Here is a 24,653-nt window from a genome sequence, read left to right as displayed (position 1 = left end):
AGGATGTGGTACATGTGGCAGAAAAAAGTTTATGTGATCCGCTGTAATGTTTTGGTTATATCACTGCTATGAAGAGTGACAAGGAGATGTCAGACTATTTTGATTAAACTAGTTAACTGGCCAATGTCTGTCATATTTATATTTTTAATCAATTCGTAAAATAGGCTCCCTTAAAAGATTGTCATTTTGGAAAACAACCAAGGCTTCATTTATAACAGCCTCGTTTTCGTGCAAGCATGGTCACGTGATTACCCTTACCATATAAGCACGTTTGATTACACGGATGACATACTGTCTTCGTAAGGAGACGTTTAAAGGGCTTTCCAGTGCAGCTTTTGTGTGAGCTTCGTTTTCATGTTAGCTTGGTCACGTGACCCAAATAACCTCTTAAAATTGCATCTTCATATTTGAAACATTTATTTGCATAATTGTGGTGATTTTGGACAATTATAGACAATTTTATGTTTGAGCCTCGTTTCCATGTTGGGATACACACGTTACATTTTCAACCCCCTCATAATCCCGTACGAGCAAGTTGCCACCAAAACTTTCCATGTTATTTAGGGTCCTCTAACACATTCAGACTAGTGGCTCGCTTTCTTCATGAAATTCCCACGTCATTACACATGCTCCCGGACTATGTGATAGTTTGAATTTGATGGGTTCCTTCGATTCCTTAAAATTTGAGAAAAATATCAGACTACCGGTCATTTAGTGATTTGAAATACTTGACCGGCTGCTGGTCATTTAGCCACAGCGTTTAACGAAATGCAAACTGTGAAGGTAAATGTGAGGGATTCATGAGATGTGGGCTGTGTAGGTATATGGTGTGAATTACATGTAGTACGATGAGAGCTGTGTAGGTATATGTAGGGGATAAATGAGAGGTAAGTTGTGTAGCCTGCGAACAGGCTTCCGGCGAGCGCGAAACAGAAGAATTCGGAGAGCAAAGCAATCGGGGCGGGGACAGGGGAGCCTGTAGACTTTGTTTCTGATGTGCCTATCCGCCCTTGGTGATAAGCCTGTAACAAATCAGTCAATGAGGTAATTAGATCTGTCAAGGAAGCTGCATTTTCGGTACTTGCAAACAGTTCGAATCGAGCTAATCAAATAGCCGGCTCGGGCGTCATAATATAAAGTGCAAGTAAGCAACATGTTCACGAAATATTTCGAACACTTTGTACCTCCACAGCCAATACTTAGAGAGCTTATAACATAGTTTGCAATACTGAAATGAGCCTAAAGAAATTATAAGCACATGATAGAGGTGTCAAACTCTGCGAAGCGACAAGCAGACCCGGGGGGGTACTCCTTTATATGGCCAAAACAGGTATGTGCGGCCCTAAAGGGTAGGGTTTTTCAGCCGTTTTAGTCATAAATAGGGTATCGATTTTGGCCATTTTGGTTATAAATAGGGTATGGTTTTAGCACTCTAGTCTTTAATTGGGTATATTTCTTAGAAGAAGCTACTTTTTCACCGTTATCAATAAGAACGTCAACAAAAGTCCTTCATAAGTTCAGTTTAAGGCAACTGCGCCAGCCGTATCGGTCATAAATAGGGTATCGAATTGTTGGCCAGGTCATAAATAGGGTAGGAAAAATCGCAGATTTTGGTCATAAATGGGGTAAGGCTTCTGGGAAGTGGGCTGCACACCCCCACCCAACTTTTCTGAGAGTACCCCCCCGGGCAAGCAGATAACAGCGGAAAGTCCGGAAACCATGCCTTTGACCTCTAAAAAAATTGCTTTAGCACCGCCAAACGGCTCCACTCCACTAGCTTCTACTTAAAATTCCTCCTCGTAACAGAGCATAAAGTACCCTTCGGAATCACTTGTCAAATAACGAGAGGTCGAGAGACCGAAAGTTAAAAGAGAACGGCAAATGCACTATTGTAACGAACCGTTAGAGCCGTATAATTTTACAAAGATCTGTCAAATATTCATCTCAAAGATGTCGACAATCAGCAATTTAACCAATCATATCATGATACCAGGAGCTGGTATCATAGAACAGCGGCATCAATAGAATGTCTACCTATGTCTGGCTCCCTCGCTTCGTTCGGACTCACCGGGAGCCTGTTCGCAGGCTATAAGCTGTGTAAGTAAATGTGAGTGATTAATGAGCTGTAGGCTGTGTAGGCATATGTGGGTGATTTAATGAGATGTAGGATGTGTAGGTGTGTGTGGGGGGGGGGGATTAATGGATGTGGGCTGTGTAGGTATATGTAGGGCATTAATGAGATGTAGGCTGTGTAGGTGTATGTGGGGATTAATGAGATGTAGGCTGTGTAGGTATATGAGGGGGAATAATGAGATGTGGGCTTTGTAGGTATATGTAGGTGTATGTGGGGGATTAATGAGATGAAGGCTGTGTAGGTATATGTGGGGGATTTAATGAGATGTAGGCTGTGTAGGTATATGTGGGGGATTTAATGAGATGTAGGCTGTGTAGGTATATGTGGGGGATTAATGAGATGTAGGATGTGAAGGTATATGAGGGGGATAAATGAGATGTAGGCTGTGTAGGTATATGTTAGGGATTAATGAGATGTGGGCTGTGTAGGTATATGTAGGTATTTGTGGGAGATTAATGGGATGTAGGCTATGTAAGTATATGTGGGGGATTAATGAGATGTGGGGTGTGCAGGTATATGTAGGGAATTAATGAGATGTGGAGTGTGCAGGTATATGTAGGGAATTAATGAGATGTAGGCTGGGAAGGTATAGGTGGGGGATTAATGAGATGTAGGCTGTCCAGGTATATGAAGGGAATTAATGAGATGTAGGCTGTGTAGGTATAGGTGGGGGATTAATGAGATGTAGGCTATGTAGTTATATGTGGGGGATTAATGAGATGTAGGCTGTGAAGGCATATGTATGGAATTAATGAGATGTAGGATGTGTAGGTATATATAGGGGATTAATGAGATGTAGGCTATGTAGTTATATGTGGGGGATTAATGAGATGTAGGCTGTGTAGGTATATGTGTGGAATTAATGAGATGTAGGGTGTGTAGGTATATGTTGGGGATTAATGAGATGTAGGCTGTGTAGGTATATGTATGGAATTAATGAGATGTAGGATGTGTAGGTATATGTAGGGGATTAATGAGATGTAGGCTATGTAGTTATATGTGGGGGATTAATGAGATGTAGGCTGTGAAGGCATATGTATGGAATTAATGAGATGTAGGATGTGTAGGTATATGTAGGGAACTAATGAGATGTAGGGTGTGTAGGTATATGTGGGGGATTAATGAGATGTAGGCTATGTAGTTATATGTGGGGGATTAATGAGATGTAGGCTGTGAAGGTATATGTGGGGGATTGAAAGAGATGTAGGCTGTGTAGGTATACGTGGGGGATTAATGAGATGTGGGCTGCGTAGGTATATGTAGGGAATTAATTAACGAGATGTAGGCTGTTTAGGTATATGTTGGGGATTAACGAGATGTAGGCTGTTTAGGTATAAGTGAGGGATTTAATGAGATGTAGGCTGTGTAGGTGTATGTGGGGGATTTAATGAGACGAAGGCTGTTTAGGTATATGTGGGGGATTAATGAGATGTAGGCTGTGTAGGTATATGTGGGGGATTAATGAGATGTAGGCTATGTAGTTATATGTGGGGGATTAATGAGATGTAGGCTGTGAAGGTATATGTGGGGGATTGAAAGAGATGTAGGCTGTGTAGGTATACGTGGGGGATTGATGAGATGTGGGCTGCGTAGGTATATGTAGGGAATTAATTAATGAGATGTAGGCTGTTTAGGTATATGTTGGGGATTAACGAGATGTAGGCTGTTTAGGTATAAGTGAGGGATTTAATGAGATGTAGGCTGTGTAGGTGTATGTGGGGGATTTAATGAGACGAAGGCTGTTTAGGTATATGTGGGGGATTAATGAGATGTAGGCTGTGTAGGTATATGTGGGGGATTAATGAGATGTAGGCTATGTAGTTATATGTGGGGGATTAATGAGATGTAGGCTGTGAAGGTATATGTGGGGGATTGAAAGAGATGTAGGCTGTGTAGGTATACGTGGGGGATTGATGAGATGCGGGCTGCGTAGGTATATGTAGGGAATTAATTAATGAGATGTAGGCTGTTTAGGTATATGTTGGGGATTAATGAGATGTAGGCTGTTTAGGTATAAGTGAGGGCTTTAATGAGATGTAGGCTGTGTAGGTGTATGTGGGGGATTTAATGAGATGAAGGCTGTTTAGGTATATGTGGGGGATTAATGAGATGTGGGCTGTGTAGGTATATGTAGGGAATTAATAAGATGTAGGATGTGTAGGTATATGTAGGGGATTAATGAGATGAAGGCTGTGTAGGTATATGTTGGGGATTAATGAAATGAAGGCTATGTAGGTATATGTTGGGAGGAATAATGAAATGCAGACTGTAAGGAGATAGTGCAGAAATACTTAGGGGGGTGGTTGAGGGAGAATACTTGATTACATATTCAAGAGGTATTGTTTTAAGAGAGATGTGTATATTACGGTGGAGTTAACTAGCCGCCCAACCATCCAGGTGGTGTTGCACTTATAAAGCGAAAGAACAAAAGGCTTAGCTGTGAGCCAATGAAAAAGCACTGACGTCATAGGCAAACTGGACCAACGAGGTTCTGACACCGGCTAGATTTGATTATTCAAAATGGCGGACATACCTTAATTTAAGGCTAATATGCTAATTTGCCAAACATTCTTTATATGCACGCTGATGTTCTGTAAGAGCTTTGTAGTTTATACTATACATGCAGTTATTTATAAAATACGCGTTCACCCTGTGTATCTTGAGTTATAGTAGCCAGATTAAGCCTTGACTGATGAGGTTCGTTTCAGGCTCCCTCTGCGAAAGGGTACTCCAAATTTGTCGACAACGTCTACAGTCTACAAATGCCTACGAGCGAAAAAACTTTCCGGTGCCTCGCCGCCTAACGCATCACAATTTTCAATGTTATTCCACCGGATATCATTGTCTCTGCAACAATTAGGGTTTGAGGTCCATTAAGAAGCGAGATCCCCGAGAACTGGAAGCTATGGAAAGCGAAATACCGCAATAATTACTTGGTTTGGAGCGGGAAAGCCCCGAGTATCAAGTCGCATGTTCAAGGACATTATTGATGACGATGGCCTTAAAGTGTTCAAAGTCTTAAGTTATACTGAAAAAGAAAATGCAAACGATTACCGTGTAGTAACGGGGAAGATGAAAAGGTATTGCATCGGCGAAGTAACGTAACCGAGATTGTTTCAGCAGGAGAGAAAAAGTTCCCACCGAAACGCTCGACAACTTTATCGCTGAATTAAAAAGAACCTTGGCAAAGAGCTGCAATTTATGTGATTTTTACGGTTTTTACACGATACTGTCATCTGCGTTCGATTGGTCTTGGGATAAAACATGAGCAAACCACAAAGTAGCCTCGTAAAACAAGTGTATCGACCTTCCAGTATCCGAGATGCAAATATAGCGATATCAACAATGACGACGGCGACGCCGAGGACAACGCCTTGTAAAATTAAATTGAATTTGTCCAGGATGGCTATGGCTCTAAAACCTCGCTCAGGCTAAAATATGTAATGACAGCGTTCAATTCTTAGCAGTTCGACTCATCGTTCGCTTTCGCGGTCATTTTGCGTTGTTGTATTGCAGAAGACGGCTAAGAAATGTACAAAGGTTTACTGAACACACTTGTACAGCCTTTGTTTTGCTCAATAAACTTTTTGTTTGGTGGTGTTCATTGACTTCGTGGTTTGCTCCAGACTCCGTCCACATACCGGCGGAGGACATGTACATCATAACGTACGTAGGTAGCACACGTATTGTGTATAGCTTTAATTTATTAATTCTTTTTTTATTTTCACCGAAAAAATTGAAGGGTCCAGAAGGGGGTCCAGAGGGAGGCCAGAAGGGGCCCAGAAGGGGGCCAGAAAGGGGGCCAAAAGGGGGGCGTAGAAGGGGGTTAAGAAGAGGGGGGTCCAGAAGGGTAGCCCAGTTTTTGTCTGCACCCGGCTTGAAGTCAAGGTTTTCCCAACTCTGGTTGGAGCAGAAAAACAGACACATCTCTTCCGGACAGATACACTTCCACTGTTGTGTGCTGGTAGTGACACAATATAGAATGCCCCGTGGCCTTTGAAGCCGTTGCGCTAAATACCGTAAATCCTCGAATTAGCGCCCGGGGCGCTTATTTTAAATTTAGGAGAAGACGGCGGGCGCTTAATCGAGAGGGGCGCTTATTTAATGTTTCCTAAATCGTGGCCGGACATGATCATTTTTCCAACACGTCATCTGCGCGTAAACAACAACATACCAGTGTTTTTATCGACGTAAAAAGCTGATCCTAAAGTTTAAATCGCGGCACCATAAGTACTTCACGTGTTCACAAACTGAAACAATGTACAAATCTAATACTACATGACGAAAACTATACATCTTTTGTTGTCTCATTACTCCTCCACAAAATGGGAGGAGGGGAGAGGGGCGCTTATTCAAGGGGGGACGCGCTTATTTTAAATTTCGGTCGATAGGAGGGGCGCTTATACGAGGGGGGACACTAATTCGAGGATTTACGGAAACCTGTGTTTGACAGTTCTGTCCCCGAGGGATATTCTTGGCAACTTTGATTGGTCGAAGCGTGGCGACCCGTCATTGGAGGTAATAAAGTACAAAAAATCCTTCGTCCGGGGAGTGATGAAAGCTAATGAATAAACCAGACGAAGGACTTTTCTGAAAGTCTAGTTTTTTTCCTGAACTGAAATATAATGTTAACTAAGAAATCAATTCTGTCCTAAAGAAAACTTCAGAGCCGCAGGCCGAGGGCCGCACTCCAGACCGGGGGCGCACACTTATTCCCAATGCGGAGAGACAAATGTTGTCAAATAACTTGTTTATTATTTTTTTTCCAGTACGGTATTGCATATTTTTTTTATTTTCTTACGGCTCTATATTTCTTAATTTTTTGCTATTTTCATTTACTTTACTTGCGTTATTTAATATACCCAGTATAGTGTTAATAAAGAATTGAACTGAATCAGCTTTGAAAGGAACTTTTGTTGTTGTCGTGGTGAATTTTAATTAAAGCCGGTCACAAAAAGCGATACTGTTTGCTCAGAATCCGTGTTGAACGTTGCTTTACGTCATAAAAAAAAGCTTGAAAAGTTGCCCGTACTTGGGGTTCGGCTGGGAAAATCAGGACCGCTGGAGCGTGCGCGATTAGCCAATGAGGTTCAAGGATTAAGGATTCCGGACAACTGAGAAGCTGGAGAAAATATATATAAAAAAAGAAAAAAGAAATCGCGAAAATTGATTACAATCTCCCCTCTAGCTTTGTTTGTTTTGAATTCGTTTTGTTTGGATGTTTGATGCTTAATTAAAAACCAATAAATGATGATCGATCCACGCAGCTATAGCTCGTTTCGAAAAGGTCAATTTCCGGTTACAATTTTCAAAACAACACACTATCTCCTGTCATATTTTTTTTCTGCTCAATACCCTAAAAGGTAGCGCCAAAGCTCCCGCTGTGGACCTTTTGAGGCTGAACACCCCGAGAGGTAACAAATCCGCGTTTTTAACCCCGAAAAGGTACGAAGAGCACCCCCGTCATTTTTGTACGGGAGGGCCCCCCCCCCTCCTCGAGGATAAAATAGGGCAGAGAGTAAACAAGGTGACACATTTTTCGAAAAGCATTGTTTTAATTTTGCAACAATATAGTTGTAAAACTAAGAAAAAACCGTTCATATTTTACAATACAGTGACTGCTGCCTTAAACGTTCGGTGACAACTATCCTAATCATAATGGTACAGCAGTGAGAGAAAACTGCGTGGTTCCGAAATTTTTCCTTCCGGATAGTTTAATCCCACACGGTCTGCAGCCATGCAGCTCCTCCAATGTTAAATTTCTTCTCTTCTACGGCTTTCATCATCCAGCGAGATCTCTGGGTCCCTTATAAATGGACAGACAGTATTGAAGTTAACTAAACCAATTTATGAATTGTGAAAAAATGTTGCCAGCCATCGCCTGTTAAATTTTAGCACTCAGCGTTTATAAAAGCAATAACATTTTAAACTAGAATAAAATTTAAGAAATAGAACACATGTATAGTCTTTCTATTGAGTTTTAGTATAAGTCTACTAGCGTTCTATTTCGAATGCTGTTCTCTGATTGGCTACGCTAGCCTACTCACTGTCTGTTCTGTTGTAGCTAGTGAGTAGCGTAACAGTGTGCGCTTGTTAACAAAGTGACTGCCCCTTTTTTGTATTCTCGAGGTGTCTGTGAAGAGGATTTAGATAAAGTTTTGAACGACCAGCAGATTTATACTAAAACAATTAGATTATTCGCTCTCGATTTCTACGCGTGATAGTTGACTCGGGCTGCGCTAGAGAAATCACGAGCTTGCAATGTATTGTTAATAAATAGAAACACGATTTTTAACCAATCAGCGCTCGTAATTTCTTGTACTGTTGTCTACAAGGAAATAATCTCATGAATGACTTCAGAGGATTTTGCATTACTGTCCTAACTTTAGATACTAATTAACAAAACAACAAGTATTTCAACATGCAAAATTAACAAATTGACGTCAGTTTTTCACGCGTCTGTCCTATTATTGATCATGAATTTCGTCATAACATTGTCAAAGTAGCTGTGGATCCGCAAACTACTTTGACAATAAACGAACAATTATTCTTGTCACAAGGTCTGAAAAATCGTAAACGAAGCTTTCGACTGTATCGCACAGTCTTCACCCAGAAGAAGAAGAGAAGCGACTGGGTGAACATCAGAAACAAACAACATCTGCAATCCGGGAACACCAGTCTCAGGCCAACCACGAGATCGACTGGGAAGGAGTCAAAATTCTTGATAAAGAGTCGATAGATATCAAAAGGAAAATCAAGGAGGCCATCCATATCAGACGTCAACGCCCAACACTGAACAGAGACAGGGGTTATTATCTTCCCGCCATTTTTCACAATCCTTTTGTCACGTGATTAAACAATTTGCATTTACGTGACAACGTGAGCTCACTTTAATCGCAGATGAAGACTGCGCGATACAGTCGAAAGCTTCGTTTACGATTTTTCAGACCTTGTGACAAGAATAACTGTTCGTTTATTTACACACCAAGGTCAAGAATGAGCGTACATAGTCATACTTTGACAATGTTATGACGAAAGTCATTGTCAATAACAGGACAGACCCATGAAAAACTGACGTCAATTTGTTTTTCACGACAACAAATTGTCAATTTGTCCGCTCTCGCTCGTTGATGCATCGCATAAATTATAAATTCATGTGTCTGTCCGCTTATTGACAATGAAAATTAGCCAAAAAGCGCGAGAAAAACTCTGCAGTTATCGTAAAACAAGAACTTGATGAAATCCCCGGCTTGCGTAAGGCTGATCAGTTAACCATTATAATCTGTTGACACTGACTGAATGCACTCCAGAGTAGTCACTGTGGACATGTTAAACCATAGGGACTACCGAAGGAGGACTTAAATCAGGGGCTTTCAGACAAATCCAGTGGCACTAAACCGGCTACTCAGTCAGGCCTCCTCTCTAGCAAGTTACTAACATATTTGTTTTAGAAAACGATATTCTTTTACCCCACTTCGTAGATCATAATGGCCGAAAACATGACCACAAGAGCGCCAATTGCAAACCCTGAATCGTTGACGTCTCCATCCGAGTGCCATTTGAACGGGTCTTCATTGAAGAAAGACCAGAATATGAATGCCAGTGGCGTCACAGGTGACTGAAATACACAAACCAGTGTAAGGAACTGCAGAATAGACTATTTCCACTGGAACTAAACATGAGTTTCTAGAAACTCGACGTCAAAAGCTAAAGGCTGAGATGGTCTATAAATCCTTAAATAGCCTCGCACCCAATTATTTGTCCTCGAATTTCGTTCAGCGGAGTGATCTGATTACTTCTTATAATTTGCGCAATTCTGATAATAAGCTTGCTATTCCCTTGCCACATACTAACCATTACAAAAATAGCTTTGGCTATAGTGGTGCAGTCCTCTGGAACAGTCTACCCTTAGCTGCTAGGCAAGCAACATCTCTGACTAATTTCCGACGATTGCTAATTAATTCCGACACGGCATTCGTTTAAAACAGGCTTTAATTTAGTTTACAGGCCCTTCTTTTTTCGAAATGCTCCCAGAAATTTGTAAGCAGTATCTCAAGGAAAATTGTGGGGAGAGGGGTAGGGGATGAGGCCGGGGCCATGAGTGTAGGTGATGATTCCGGCCTCCTTTATCTGAATTTTCGGGAACCACCCCTGCCTACTGCCAAGAGATATCGAATGATAAGAGAGTTTATCCCTCATATAAGATTTCTTCCCGTTTTGGGGGGGATGTCTCAATTATTTGCAACTCTCGTAGTAGTAAACTAAACCGGTTAAAAGCAATGTGGATTTGTCTCACCTCGACAACAGCTACCCAGGCAGATCCCTCAGAGTGTCGCAGCAAATGTACTTTTCCAACACAAAGCAAAACGCTCATGAAAATATACAAAGTACCTCTGGTACCAATTCTAGAACTACAGCCTCCCGCGCCAAAGAAACATTGCAGACCGTGCCGCCAGCTACAATAGCAAAATGAGGACATTTATTTAGTTACTCCCAGTAATCGCCTTTATCATTCAATGCATTTTTCCTTCCCTTTCATTGGCCGAGAGCGCACCACGTGACCTGCAAATAACTGCTCACAAATAGTGGTCTGCTCATGCGTAATACCGTCCAAATGGATGTGTATTGCTGCAAATATATATTATTAATATTCTGCTTATGTGAACTTGTCAACAGGCCACGTTCAATATATCAATATCCTGACATGGCTCCGAGGCTTTCAGAACAAAGATCTATATTTGGTGTTGTTTTCTTTGTATTCAAGTCTCTTTTGAGAATTGAGAGACAAAAGAAACTTAAAAGAAATACACCTTTTGATCCGAAAGTCTCGGAGCCATGTTAGAATATTGATACATCGTGCCACGCTCTCGAGTGAAAAACTGGGCAGCTTAAAAATTTATAAAAAAAAAAACGTTTACTGGCTATATGAAGTTAAAACTTTAGATCACTTTCCTCAGCTGTCGAAGAGTACTTTAAGTATGAAAACAGCTTGACTTGATAAGCGAATGATAAAACAATTATTGAAGACGGTTATCGCAAAATATCGTGATTTGACTGTGTCTCGCAGATTAGTTATTTGCCTCAGCTTTCGACTTCGGCAAATAATTGATCTGCTCGCCACTGACAAATCACGATATTTTGGTCAACTGCGTCCAATAATCGTTAATTATTTTGTTTTGCCAGAAATAAAAATTACGATGATAAAAAAAGCTCGCTGTCAAAAATTACGATACGAATCGTTTCTCCTCCAAGTTTATCTCCTTTGGGCTAAATCGATCAGTTATCTTTCCAACTGGCCGGGGATGGGGGTGGAGGGGAGGGGGGAAGGGATAGGTCATACGAATAACAATTACGACAACTTACTTTGTTTTCAAATCAACTATGGAGGCATTTCCACTCCCTGGCAGAATATTTACCCAGAACATCAAAGCAACACAAAGTAGTTGATATGTGGAAATCCAGAACATGAAGTAAACCAAATTGATTCCTCTTCTTGACATTTCATTTCGCATTTTCACACCTTTTTCCGAGAGCACTGACGCTAAGGCTGCCGGAACCTGGTTTTGGAAATACAGTGGCAAGTTAGAAATGATCACAAATGCTGGCCATCTGAGGACCGGTAGCGGGGAGGGGGGGGGGGGGGTTACTTCCGTATATGGGCTATTTGCGGCCCCAAACGGGTTATGGTTTTGTTGTCGTTTTGGTCATAAATAGGGTATCGATTTTGGCCATTTTTGTTCTCAAATAGGGCACGGTTTTTGCGCTCTAGTCTTCAACTCGGTGTATTTTCCAAAGAAGCTACTTTTTCATCATTATCAATATATATAAGACCATCAATAAAAGCCCTTCATTATGCGTTTAACATCGGTCTGAACTAGGTGACTAATTATAAAACTGGTCTGAAACAGGTTATTGATTTACCGGTCTCGCCTGGATCTTCTTGACGAGACTAGTTGCTTCGTAAATCCTTTGGATCGAGAATGCGTGACCATTTGCTCTGATGCTAATAAAACGAAACGTTAAAACGCCCTGTCACAAATGATTGAGTCTGGGTACATGTCTACTCCAGTCCTGAAATAGCCGCGAACCAATGATGTCTCGAATTGAAACCGGATGCCTATAAAAATATCAGCGCAATAGCCCAAACCGCTGTCAACGTTTTAACTCTCGTGGTAGTGACTTGTAGTCATCATGTTGGCAATAAATACTTACAAAACGTATCGTCATTATCACGGGCCACAATAGGTTCACCACACCATGAACGTTTGGAATGAGGTACACAACAGGAGAAAGCGTCACAACCACGGCACACAATAGTTTCCTAATGTTGGGCGTCTTTCTTAAAATAAACCGTCTAGAAAGAAAACAAATTTATCAATTTCATGTTCATTATCCCGGGTGCTCTGCTCTGACGAAGAGGCACAGTCCAAACTCTTCAGCGAGATCGACAGTGGTTATAATCACAGTAGGCCATATACGTGTTCTCGGTATAAGACTGGAACTAGCATGCAAATGAGGCTGATGCAAGGAGTCTTTTCAAATGCAAATAACCTTAATCTCTTTTTAGGTTCCGTCCACACCACATAGGATGAATTTAAAAACGCAAAAATTACCGGTCATTTTCGATTTGTGTTTGAGGAAAACTCAGTCAGGGAAATCAAATTATAATCGTGACTACTTCGTTTTCGAAAAGATCAGTCTGTTTTCAAAATGTTCTCTGTCCACACTAAAATCAGAAGCTGGCGTTTTCAAATTCCTCCAGTTTGAAGAGCGTTTTCGAAAAGCTCCGTATTCGTGACGGATTAGTGTAGAAGGAAGGCCCAACCGCAAAAATAGCTGCGTTTTCAAATTTCTCCAGCGCAGTGTGGACTCTGCCTTTTGCAGTTTTTTAAAGACAATAGGGAGATTAAGCAAACTACGACGACGACGGCGGCAACGCGAACGAGAACAGAAGGTTTAATGAGCAGAACAATAGCTCTGCACGTGCGTTATAAATCTTTGTACATTTTTTTGCCGTCCTCTGCAAACAAACAACGTGAAATGACCAAGTTCAGCGTAGTCTGAGGAACGCGAACGACGACGGCTAAGCTTCCGTATTTTCATTTGAAATTGAACGCTGTCATTGCATATTTAGCCTGAGCACGTTTTAAGAGCCATCGCATGCACTCTCTTACACTTGCGAGTTTTCGAATTCTAAACGCGGTCCCTTACGAGGCCTCGACAGTATAGATAAACAACAATGAAACAATATCAATTCCTCATTACACGAGTTATTTGAGGGAGCCGAAAGAACAGTTTTCACTCGAGTATCATAAAATCAAAACCACTAGCTGTAATAACAATGGAGTCCCCTATATTGTGAGATCTGGGTACGAGATTATGCACGGACAGTCCAATGAACCAATCAAAACTTGAAGTAAATACATGGAGTTGACGGGAAGTGCGGGAGAACGTGTGCAGTGCGAACGATGCACAATTTATATTTGATCTTATTTCTGATTGGATAGAAAAATGGCGCGAGTTTTTTTAGCCAATCGTGTAGCGTAGTAATGAAAAACCACAGGGGACACGACCGCTGTATCAGCAGTAACATAATCACTTACATTCATGTAAAATAAATGTACCGTTGTTTACCTGTGTTCCTGGGCCTTTTTGAGCCGTCTAGAAGGGATCTGACTAGTAGCGATCGCGGTTTACATTTCAAATATCATCTTGCCTACCTCTTTGTAAATATGACGCTTCTTATCATTATCTTCATTAACTATTAACTTATCACGCGCTGCCATTATAAAACTTGAGAATCTCTCCCCCGATGAGAGTGAATTGCGTTCGAGAGAAAGCAGTTCTAATCGGGCAATGCAGAAAAATTCGACCCCCCCCCCCCCAAAAAAAAAATTCTTCAGGGGCGAATGACGTCCTCTCTATGTTTCTTTCGAGTGTTGTACAGTATTGCGGACTTTCGAGTGTCGAGGCAGCTTATTGTGGACCGTAGCAGATAAGTTGTTCGAAGTCAGTGTTAATGGCATTTAAAAACCTTGCAGACATGTCTTCACGAAATGTGTACAACTTTTCGTACGATCAGAAAGCTGTAGTTTGGCAGCGTTTTGTGTACCCTCGTCTCTTCGACCGAAACCAACGCGGCTTTCTGCATGCTGAATAAATCAAAGGAGGAAATGTGTAGTTTCACTTCGCTGGCCTAGATTTCTGTGCGCAAAATATGTAACATAAACCCAACGAAAGTGTTTACATAGGAAAAGAGTTCAACTCCCACAGGATTGCTTTGGTATACCAACATGTCCTCCCTTTCATTGTTTCGGAAGTGAAAATGCCCTGTGGCTGTTCCCCCAAAGCCAAGGCGATTCAAAGTCGTGTTCGTAAACAGAATAATTGTCCTGGTTTTGGTAATAAAGGCACGTCGTCTCCAATACCGACGGAACAGGCATCGTTTGTGTCGATTTACACGGTCAGTATAAAAAATGGACTGCGGACTGCGGATTGTGGAATTGTGGAGTGCGGACTGCGGACTGCGGACGGCAGACTGCGGACTGTAGACTGCGGACTGTAGACCGCGAACTGCAGACTACGGACTGGGTATAAAACACAGACTAAGAATTACGGACTGGGTATAAAACATGGGCTCAGGTATAAAACGCGGACTGCGGACTAAATGCGACCTACCAACTACAGTCCGTGTTTTATACTGACCGGTTGTAACTAATATTTAGCTCTTATTAACCGAGCTAGAGGTCTGTATGGGAGAATCTTGACCGAGGTCGTGAGTAAAGACCGAACGAAGTGAGGTCTGTACACACGACCGAGGTCAAGATTCTCCCATACAGACCGACTTAGCTCGGTTAATAAGATGTTTATTATATGGCAAAGAAGAAAACTTTAATTCGTTTAATGTAACTGGTTTGCTAACATTTTGCTTGCGAACGGTGATGAGCTTAACTTAAACCTGCCGAAATTTCCTCGTCCTCCTTACTTTTGTTTTGTCATCAGGCTTTTTTTTTTGGCACTTCCATAAATGATTGAGAAGAAAATAAAAGAAAATGGTGAACACTTTTGTATTTCAGTTTGCTACTTTTTCAACGCAAAATGAAACAGGTCTAGATGCGGGTCTAGATGGGAAAATCTAGACCGCGGTCAATATCGATTTCAGCCAATCAAATTCGTGAATTCGGTAGTTCCCAGTCTTTGTGAGACACAGCCATATAATAATACGTAATACATGTATAAACGAGAACAAATCCTCTCGTATGCACGTGCTTCGCGCCTAACAGCTCACAGAGCTCAGGCACAAAATGCTCTTCCTAGAATTTTTGCTGTTTTTATCATACCAAACCTACCAAAACTCAAACGCACTCTTGGCGATCACATGAAAACTCGAGACGTAATCGGAGCGTCGTATTTACAAAGCGGCAGACAAGATGATATTTGAAGTGTAAACCGCCTTCGCTTCTATTCAAATCTCTTCTAAACGGATCAAAAAGACACAGGAACACAGGTAAAAAAAGGTATATTTATAGTAAATGAAAGTGAATGATTACGTTATTGCTAACCCTGTGGCAAAACCAATTACTTTTCGACACTCAAATAATTTGACTTTAAAAATATGCTCGTATATTTGTCCTTGGACACTATCTGTTCCTCGAAGCTCACAGTTCGCTCTCGGAAAACTGTTCGCTTCTCGGAAAGATATCTTAAATGTCCGCGGACAACTGTCCGAGCATATTTTCTAGGAGGAGGCTATTCGTTGTATATTTACACGTTGTGGATATATAAACCTGCCCCGAGAGTATGAAATTTTAGTGTTGACATGAATTTTCTCCAGGGTTAAAAACTAGCTTCCAGCATGTATGCGGCCACACACAAAATACAACTTGAGCAGAGAACAACAGTAGAGTTTTGGCTTGTTACGATCGCGTGACTATCACGCCATGCATCGCGTGACACGGCGAGTGATGACATGAGAAAAATAAATAAATAAATTTTAAAAAAAAAATAGAAAAACCCACCTGAATAAAATAATTAAAGGAATCTTGCAAGTTCCAAGAATTGCTTCCAGTGATCGCGGCGTTTTCTCTCTGTTACTTGCAAAAATCGTCAGCACACCGTTCAAAGCGCCACAGAGGCCTACCAAAAATAACAACAAGTGTGGAAAATTCCTTTCCGTCTCGCCGAGATCTTTGGGAGAAAATATACGAATCAACAAAATCGCCAGTCCGAATATCACGACAAACGACAGACTTGCAAATGACAACATAAAATATCTGTCGACAAATGCCGCGGAGCTTATTTCGTCCTTTATCGAATCGATCCATAGAGGTAACAAGATGGTTTGGCCAAATGAGCTGCCCAACACGACTAGAACAAACAGGGCGTTTGTCCAGAGGAGGCTGAATTCCCATGGTCCAATCCTGAATGTATTTCGCCTTTCATAAGGCGTTGGAAGAGAAACAATAGGAATTAACGGTGAACTGCTGCTAGCTTCTAACTCGGTCACGTTGGATTGGCATTGTCCTCTCTCCGCCGATTCCATGATGGCTGTTTTGGTCGACGTTCCTTGGCTCGGTTCATCTAATCTGTTTGCTAATGGTGAGCTAAATATTCGAGAAATCGATAACTAACACACACCTGATGAGGCTGGTGAATCACGAGAAAGTCGTGAATCGTAAATGTTTTTGACATTTTGGGTCAAATTACAGTGTTTGTAGTTGTACCGGATGTGGCTAGAGTCTCGTGGCATTCACGTCACGTCTACCATAAATTTCCGAGGTCATTTAACCAAACGGCGTGCACATGATTAAATGGAGTTGAGTTTTTATCTTACACGTTCTGCTGCCCTAAAACGTGCGTTATTTCCGGGGGATGAGGGTAGCTCCCTGAAAAAAAAACAAACAAAAGTTGGGGGGACGAAGGCGGAGGGGAGGGGGAAGCGAAGGAGAGCGGAGGGGAACACCTTATGAAAAAGCCGGGGATGCTGGTCGGAATATTTGAATTAAATCCCAAAACGAGACCAATTTCTATTTGACCTGTAAACAATACCACTAGCCTTCAGAACGGTCCGACAGTTTTTTCCTTATTATTTCTTCAAGTGCAACCCGAGATACCCTGAGGGCTAAAACTAATGGCTAAATTGGTGGCGTTTCGTTCTAAACACCCTAAGTGAGACTAAAATCCGCGTTTTACAACCCTTAGGGACACGACGAGCATCCCTGACCTTAACAAAAATGAAAAGCATTAAGAGAAAAGTCTTCAACGTGAAGAATTGAATTATAAAAATACAAACTTTGCGATATTTTCTTAGGACTGACAACCTCGTTCCCAAGGGAAAAGGCCATGGGAACGAGGTTGAAGGACTGGTGCACTGTTGCTCTCAAGCGTTATTAATGAAATAAAAAAACCCCGAAAAACAACAGAGTATAGCGCTCGAAAAAACACCTAGAATATCCTACTTAATAAGGCACTAGGAAAAAGACAACACTGTTTAAATTCTTTGCTTTCTTTATTTAGCAACGATAAAGATTTCGGTAATGTTTAAATTAAAAAATCAACGACAACAACAGAGATGCTTCACTATCTACAGGCTTGTCCTTTAGATCGATCTGATGTAATTTACATGTCATTAGTTCTATCATACTGGCTGTCCGAGTGCTGTGTGTGTTGTGAGGATATTTTGTATTTTAAGCCTAAGCTACTTTACATTGTATGTAAATTTAGTCAACCGACCCGGCTTAATTTAATCTTTGATACTAAACTGACCTCAATTGGCTGTCTGGCTCCACTCGGCCCGTTGGTCATTGCAGGCACCCAGTACGCCATTTAACTTAATGATTGCTAGTAACTTATAATGTAACTATGATTACAAATTGGTAATATTTACAACAACACTGCTAAAATTGTCCTAAACTGTACCGTTCATAACTAAAATTTGCTTTTTCTTGGCCAACGGATTAACAAACTAAAATGAATGACTTGTCCGAGTACTCGTAGCCGGTGCGATGGTCGCGTAGCAGCATATTACACATCTATTCGTCGTTAATTTTCTGCTACCTGAAGGCACTCCTTCAATATTAAATCAAGAACGCTAAATTTCTTCTCTTCTACGCCTTTCATCTTTCAATGAGATCTCTGGTGCCCTATATAGAGAAGGAGCAGTTAGCAACCTCGGCTCTTACTAACCGAGTTCTACCCCAGGTCCGTACTGTAAGAACTCAGGTACCGAGACAACCCTCTCCTTGAGGCAAATTTGTCGAACGTTTGTATGCCAGAGGAGTTTGCCAGCTCCTCAGGCCGATCTAGCGCGATTTCGGCGAGTTATCGTTATCTGGGTTTTTACTGGTAGGTAACTCGGGGGAGGGTTGTCTCGGGTATCCGAGACCATGTCAACGGGCCCTTGCGGACCGAGAATTTCAGAGGAAAAACAAGAGGATCCACAAATTACAGTGCGTACCAAGAAGACGAGGATAGTAAGATATTTATTTAAGAAATAGAGAACCTGTATGATTTAGATAGAAATTTGAACGACTAGTAGATTTATACTCAAACAATCGGATTATTCGCTCTCGATTTCTATGAGTTATAGCTGCGCCCTCGTCAACTATCACGCGATAGAAATCTCGAGCTCATAATCTAATTGTTTAATAAAAACACGATTTTAATTTAAACCAGGGCGCGTATTTAAATAGGGTTATTTTCTAACATGATATATTCATTAAATCTTTGCTGTGTGCCCAACGGTTTCGGGAAAAAATTTCTATTCACATGGAACGTCTTAAAATATTATATAAAAATAACATTTAGTAAAACCAGCTAACCAGTGGTCATAGATTGTGAAATAATATGTGAAAAAGGTTTGTCTTACCCCATGTTGTAAATTAAACTGGCGAAAAACATGACCACAAGGGCCGCACTGCTAACTACACCATCTGACTTCCATGTGAACTTTTCTTTGCTGACGAACGCCAAGATAATATATCTCAGTGGCATCGTAAGAGACTGAAATGAAATGAAACAGTGTACAAAAATTGCTTGACTAATTAAATAAATATTCAGCTCTGGTGAAACCGAAAATGAGTATTGCAGTGAAAAGTCTGAGGAATACAATGCTCTTTCGTATATGAACCCCAATGAAAGTGATTTATGATTTATTATTAATTTATTGGCAATCTTTAGTCAGGGATGATGCTGGTTTAAATGAGGCCCTGGGTTACTTGTTAAATAATTAGAACTTACAGGGAATAAGTAAAGTGAAGAAAAAATATTTTAAATATATTTACTAGCGGTTAAGAAGTGGGATTTTGCTGCTTTCTTAAAATTTAGCAGTCGCATTGCGCACATAAGATGGCAAGCTATTCCAGGTTTTTGCGCCATTAAGCCTGAAGGAGTTCTGATATTTTGGTGTTCTGGCTAGCGGCAAGCGCAGGAGATCTTTATTCCGAGTATTGTATTGATGGTACTCGTGAACAAGCCTGAATTCAGTAACTAGATAGGCAGGCTGCATTATAAACTTGTCTACGTGTAAGCGTCTTCATGGTCCACTTTTTCCTTTCACACACGAAATGGCTGAATAAGATCTCAATATTTTCAACTTCTCTAAACAGCTGAAATTTTATTTGCTGTCTGAACAACTTTCTGAAACTGGAGACTGACAAGAAAACTTTCGGGTTACTTCAGTCTCCACACTCATATGTGCATTATTTTTCTGTCCTTTATTTAAAATTATTATAGCGAAGCTCCGGCGGAACTAGGGGCCGCCAAGCGGAGCACCATAACTACAGGAACAGAACCACAAGCATGCATAGAAATAGAAAACCATGCAACTCTTTTTTCATGGTCAACATGGCTAGCGGCATGGATCGCGGGCGAGTCGCGTAACATGGCGGCCATACTGCAGCTAATACCAAGTCATGCAGTCTTGGTTTACAGCGTAAATCGTTGATATTGTACATGCATATCATGGTCAATTGACACCTGTCAAAATAAGGTATCCGCTGCCCAGTATCACTTGACCATATCGCGGGCTAAGGTTTTTTATTTATTTATTTATTTATTAACAATTACACTACTTACAAAAAAAGTACAGTATACTACTTACACTACTTACAACCCAATACTACATTTGTTTTTACACAGAACGGAAAAAAAGAAAGAAAGACTACTTCAAAGGATTAAGTAAAGAATTAACTAAAGGTAAAACTAAGATAATACAAAAAATAGTGTAGTCGAACACAAAACCCTAAAATATAAAATATAATACGTTATTACAAAAAACGAAGTTACTTACAAGACGTGTTAAAAGGCAGAAGCATTTTCATACAAGAAGTTTTCTTTTAAGACGACTCTCAATAAGTAGTTTTTGTTCAATTTTAACACAAATTCAGTAATATTGCAATCTTTATAATGCGTTTTCTGGTAGTATAGGCAGTACTTTGCAAATAGTAAACAATAATTAAGTTTAAGCTCATTATTCCTTGAAGTATTTAGATCTGTTCTGAATAATGTTTCATGAGACGTTGGAGAAAAAGCGCAATTGAATTTTGCATTAAACCAATCAACAACTTTAACATAAAAAGTTTGAGTGCAGTGGCATTCAACGAAAGTATGGAGAATAGAGTCTGGCTCTTTACAGTATGGGCAACTGTTTTCATCATTTACACCATAGATGCACAGCTCCTTCTTAGTAACAGTTAGTCTATGGAGTAACTTAAAATTGAATTCTCGTAATCTGTTTTCATGGCATATTTTTCCAATGTTATAAAATTTTGCCTTCTAATCAATATTCCCTGATTTGAGTTCTTTTTCCCATTTTTTTGGGTCCTGTGGCAGTACGGGTAGTGCCATTGATGTAGAGCCAATAGTAATCCTTGCACTTCATTTTGTAAAGATCAATATTTAATGACGGCGTCACGGGAAAGGTTGTTTTATCAGCTGTAAGGTTTTCTCGCCTGCCTAAGGATTTTGCCTTATGTAGTAGATGCTTGGGAACTGCCGAAATAACCTGTAGGTAGCTTAAGAAATTACTTTTGCTGTTAAATTTGTCCTGAAATGATTTAAATGTTAAGAACTTTCCATCATTGTCCAAGATGCCATGAATTGAGATGACGCCTTTTTCTTTCCATTTTTGTACGAAGCAACTATTTCCATCAATCAGAATATCTTTATTGTTAAAGAGAATCAAATTATGACCATTGTCGTGTTGATATAAATTCCTCATTTCCAGAAAATTTGCTAATATTTTCCTTTAAAAAACTGGAATTCCAGATTTCTCTAAAAATTTGTGATCGTAATTTCATCGCAGAAGGAAATTTAGTCCACCATACTTCTTAAAAAAATGAGATGGAATAGATTTCCAGGGTTCTATTGTAGTTTCGTCAGGTATCAGTAGCCTTGAGATCCAGGTTAACCGCAAAGATTTAAATAGAATATCTGGATCAGGGGCCCGCAGTCCCCCATTTGTATAGTCTTGGCACATAATATTTCTTTTGATCTTATCTGGTTTCTTGTTTCAAATAAATTCTTCTTTTTTTTTTTGCCATTAACCGTTCTCAATTTCGTTTGTTGCCCTTTTCCTTTCTGTTTTTCTCGGCCCTTTTACACTGGCTATTTTTTGCGTTGCATGTTCTTTCTGGCTGCCGTGAAAAGTTGGATGTTAATTACGGGCGAAGCCTAGAAATGGACCTTGATCAATCATAGGCGTAGTGGACCATTTTACCACCGTTTTCGCACCAAAACTGATAACGTTGTTTTTTCGATTTGCGACGTCGGAATGTCGTCGATATCTAAACCTGACCATTGTACGGAAAGGCCTAGCCTAGTACTACTATCTGCTTATCAAGAATATCTGATAACATTTCAATTGATGACGTCACAAGTGGTACAAAGAGCACAACCATTAATTACGCATATATGGGTACTTGGTATTCAAAGGGTTAACGATATTCGCCAGTATGTTCCTCCATTGCAAGCTAGTTCATAGCCTTCGTAGCAGCGAACGAGCAGGTAGGAGAGCGAAGGAGCGCGCCTGGGGTGAGTAAAAAATTGGGTAGAAGTGGGAAGGAGGTGAGGAAAAAAGGAATCCTTCGCTCGCCTCACCCCCCGCCCCCTCTCCCTGCTCCTTATTTTTCGCATTCGCTCGCATTCTCGCTCCCTTCGCGTGCTTTTTTTGGAAACTGTTCCCTTACGGGACTGTCAGCTTTTTGCCTGTGTTCCCTCGCTCTTTTGATGTCAAAATTACACCGGTTATTGGAAGTAAATACTTTATTCAACGAGGCTAGCACTAAAATAGTATATAAATACCACCAAGTCAGTGGCCCCACACATAACATACAAAAAAAGTTAACAAAAAAAGAAAACATCATAAAATAAGAACATCGTCACTATGTACCTAACGCCCGGCTCAAACGTCGAACTTTACATGTGACGAACCTGATATCAATTTGGGACGACCCAAATAATTACGTTCGGCAGTTGGTTCAAACGTCGAACCTGATGAAGGGCCTCTCCATACGAGCCCGGTCAACTGGGCTGGCTCGGTTTCCGGGATCTCGCCTCGCCACTCTTTCCTTCGTAAAAATGTCGATGTGTTCATATGAGAAGCTGGGCTGGCCCGGTTACCGAGATCTCGGTAACCGGGATGAAAATTTTTCCATATGAACACTCCAGCCCTGGTAACCGGGACGAAACTTTTTAGACAAAATGGCTTCGCTTTCGCAACATAGCGCCAACAATGGCATAATTTTTGTCTTGTATGTATTTCCACTTTAGAAGTATGCGAATTAGCTTTATTAGTAAAGTTACAAGAGTCCACAAAGCTACGACAGCCACGAATGACACAAGTCTATGTTCCACCATTTTGGTAGTGTTTCTTAGACTTTATCCCTTTCGACCGGGCTGAAATTTCCCATATGAACAGACAACAAAATTCGTCCCGGTAACCGAGTCAGCCCGGTTACCGGGCTCATATGAAGAGGCCCTTAGTTGGACTTAATTGCAAAATTAAAAGAGGGACTATTGGTAACAGCGGTTGCTGCTGACCAAAATGGCAGAAAAAATGCGGGAAAGACAAATTGTAGAAATGAAGAGCTTGTTTTTCTTGCAAGTGCGATCAAGGAGGGCAGAAGAAGGAGACTTCAGATTTAGTTAGCATTAAACAACCGAAGACGAGTCTTCAATTTGGTTAACGTTTACCTTCTGTTATTGGTTATTCCCAAGGGAACATCACAGTTCTTCGTTCAGCTCGTTGTTGTCTTGGTTTCTTCAAGATTCATTTATTTTGTTATTTCTCTCAAAAACACGACTCACAGTACGCCACCGAGCTGCCTGCTTTCCAACCCGCTACACTCTCATCGTTTTCCATGAAATACGGCTGACACCGTATACAGAAGTGGTTTATGCACTTCAAGCAAGTACATTTCGTCTTCTCGAAGTAAGAGGAACACATATCTTCTCGATATTTCCGCCATTTTGTTCAAAAACGATGACGTCACGATAATCACGTGATTTCCCTGACCGAGTTTTCCTCTAACACAACTCCAAAATGACCGGTGATTGTTGTGTTTTTAAATTCCTCCGGGGTGGTGTGGACGGAAAACATTTGATGCGTTTGCAGAGTGAAAATACTGTTTTTAAATTCCTCCAGTGTAGTGTGGACGGGACCTCGGAAATGGTCTGTTACACAGATTGCCACCCTCTTTCATCTTGAACTTACTATTTGGTATAGTCGCTCTTCATAAATGGCTGGTATTAAAAATTAGTCCAACTAACCTCGTTTTTGAGTTGATATTTCAAAAGAATTTTTACTCTCAAACGATGTTAGTTGGGCTAATTTAAATGTGTATGCAATCATTTATGACTAGGGTCTATACTAGGTCAGAAACTACTGTGGGTTTTCCTCACCTGGACAATAACTAACCACGTGGCTCCCTCAGAGTGACGCAGTAGATTCACTGATCCAGCGTAGGTACAAACGTACACGAAAATAACCAAAGTTCCTATCATGGCTGGTTCTGCTGCGCCAAAGCAAAATTGTAATCCATACAACCAACTACAAGCATAAATTAAAATCAAGGAATAGGCAGTAAATATGCAAAATACCTGATCAAGAGAATATGATCTGGAGTCATAACCTCTTGGCCTGATTTAACCTTGGTTCATATATATACGAAATTTATTTCACCAAAATAAATGATCTTATGTAGCTTGTGACGTAACTAGACCTAGTACTTGGTTGGGGCAGTTTCTGTCATCCGGGATATAGATATCGCTAAATGTGGTCCACCTTCTCTTTTGCGCAGCATTCTCAGCAACTGAAGGGGATTTTCCCACCCTCCATACCCCATTTTCTCTATTTTCTACATTAGCAAGCGGTTTCTCCCCTACCTTTGCTGGGCTAATACTTTAGTATGTTTGTAATTTAAGCTTTCTAAGCTTGCTATCAAAATAAACGGCCACACCTGTGGCCAATATATCCCACTTGGGAATGTTGAGTTTTTTTACCTGGCAAACAGAGCTCAGC

The 24,653-nt window shown here is 40.8% G+C and overlaps 2 protein-coding genes across 2 annotated transcripts in view; both read right to left on the bottom strand.

Moving 5' to 3' along the window:
* Window positions 1-7,163: 7,163 nt before the first annotated feature.
* Window positions 7,164-16,955, bottom strand: LOC145486073 (crt homolog 1-like). The gene is made up of 6 exons (XM_081464782.1): window positions 16,153-16,955; window positions 12,347-12,488; window positions 11,498-11,691; window positions 10,431-10,590; window positions 9,604-9,752; window positions 7,164-7,940 (listed from the first exon to the last, which is right to left on the bottom strand). Exons 1-6 carry the CDS (start codon window positions 16,674-16,676, stop codon window positions 7,889-7,891), a joined length of 1,221 nt encoding a protein of 406 aa, XP_081320908.1. The 5' UTR covers window positions 16,677-16,955; the 3' UTR covers window positions 7,164-7,888.
* Window positions 16,956-17,561: 606 nt separating this feature from the next.
* The window catches only part of LOC145486070 (uncharacterized), a 16,260-nt gene continuing 9,168 nt past the window's right edge, over window positions 17,562-24,653 (bottom strand). The window contains exons 4-6 of the mRNA XM_081464778.1: window positions 24,035-24,182; window positions 19,002-19,135; window positions 17,562-18,276 (exon numbers count right to left, since the gene is read on the bottom strand). Coding sequence (XP_081320904.1) covers window positions 18,225-18,276; window positions 19,002-19,135; window positions 24,035-24,182 — 334 coding nt within the window. The 3' untranslated portion in view covers window positions 17,562-18,224. The remainder of the gene's footprint in view (window positions 18,277-19,001; window positions 19,136-24,034; window positions 24,183-24,653) is intronic.

This window comes from Orbicella franksi, chromosome 4 (assembly GCF_964199315.1).
Source record: "Orbicella franksi chromosome 4, jaOrbFran1.1, whole genome shotgun sequence".
Taxonomy (NCBI): Eukaryota; Metazoa; Cnidaria; class Anthozoa; order Scleractinia; family Merulinidae; genus Orbicella; species Orbicella franksi.
This window is presented reverse-complemented; position numbering and strand designations above follow the sequence as displayed.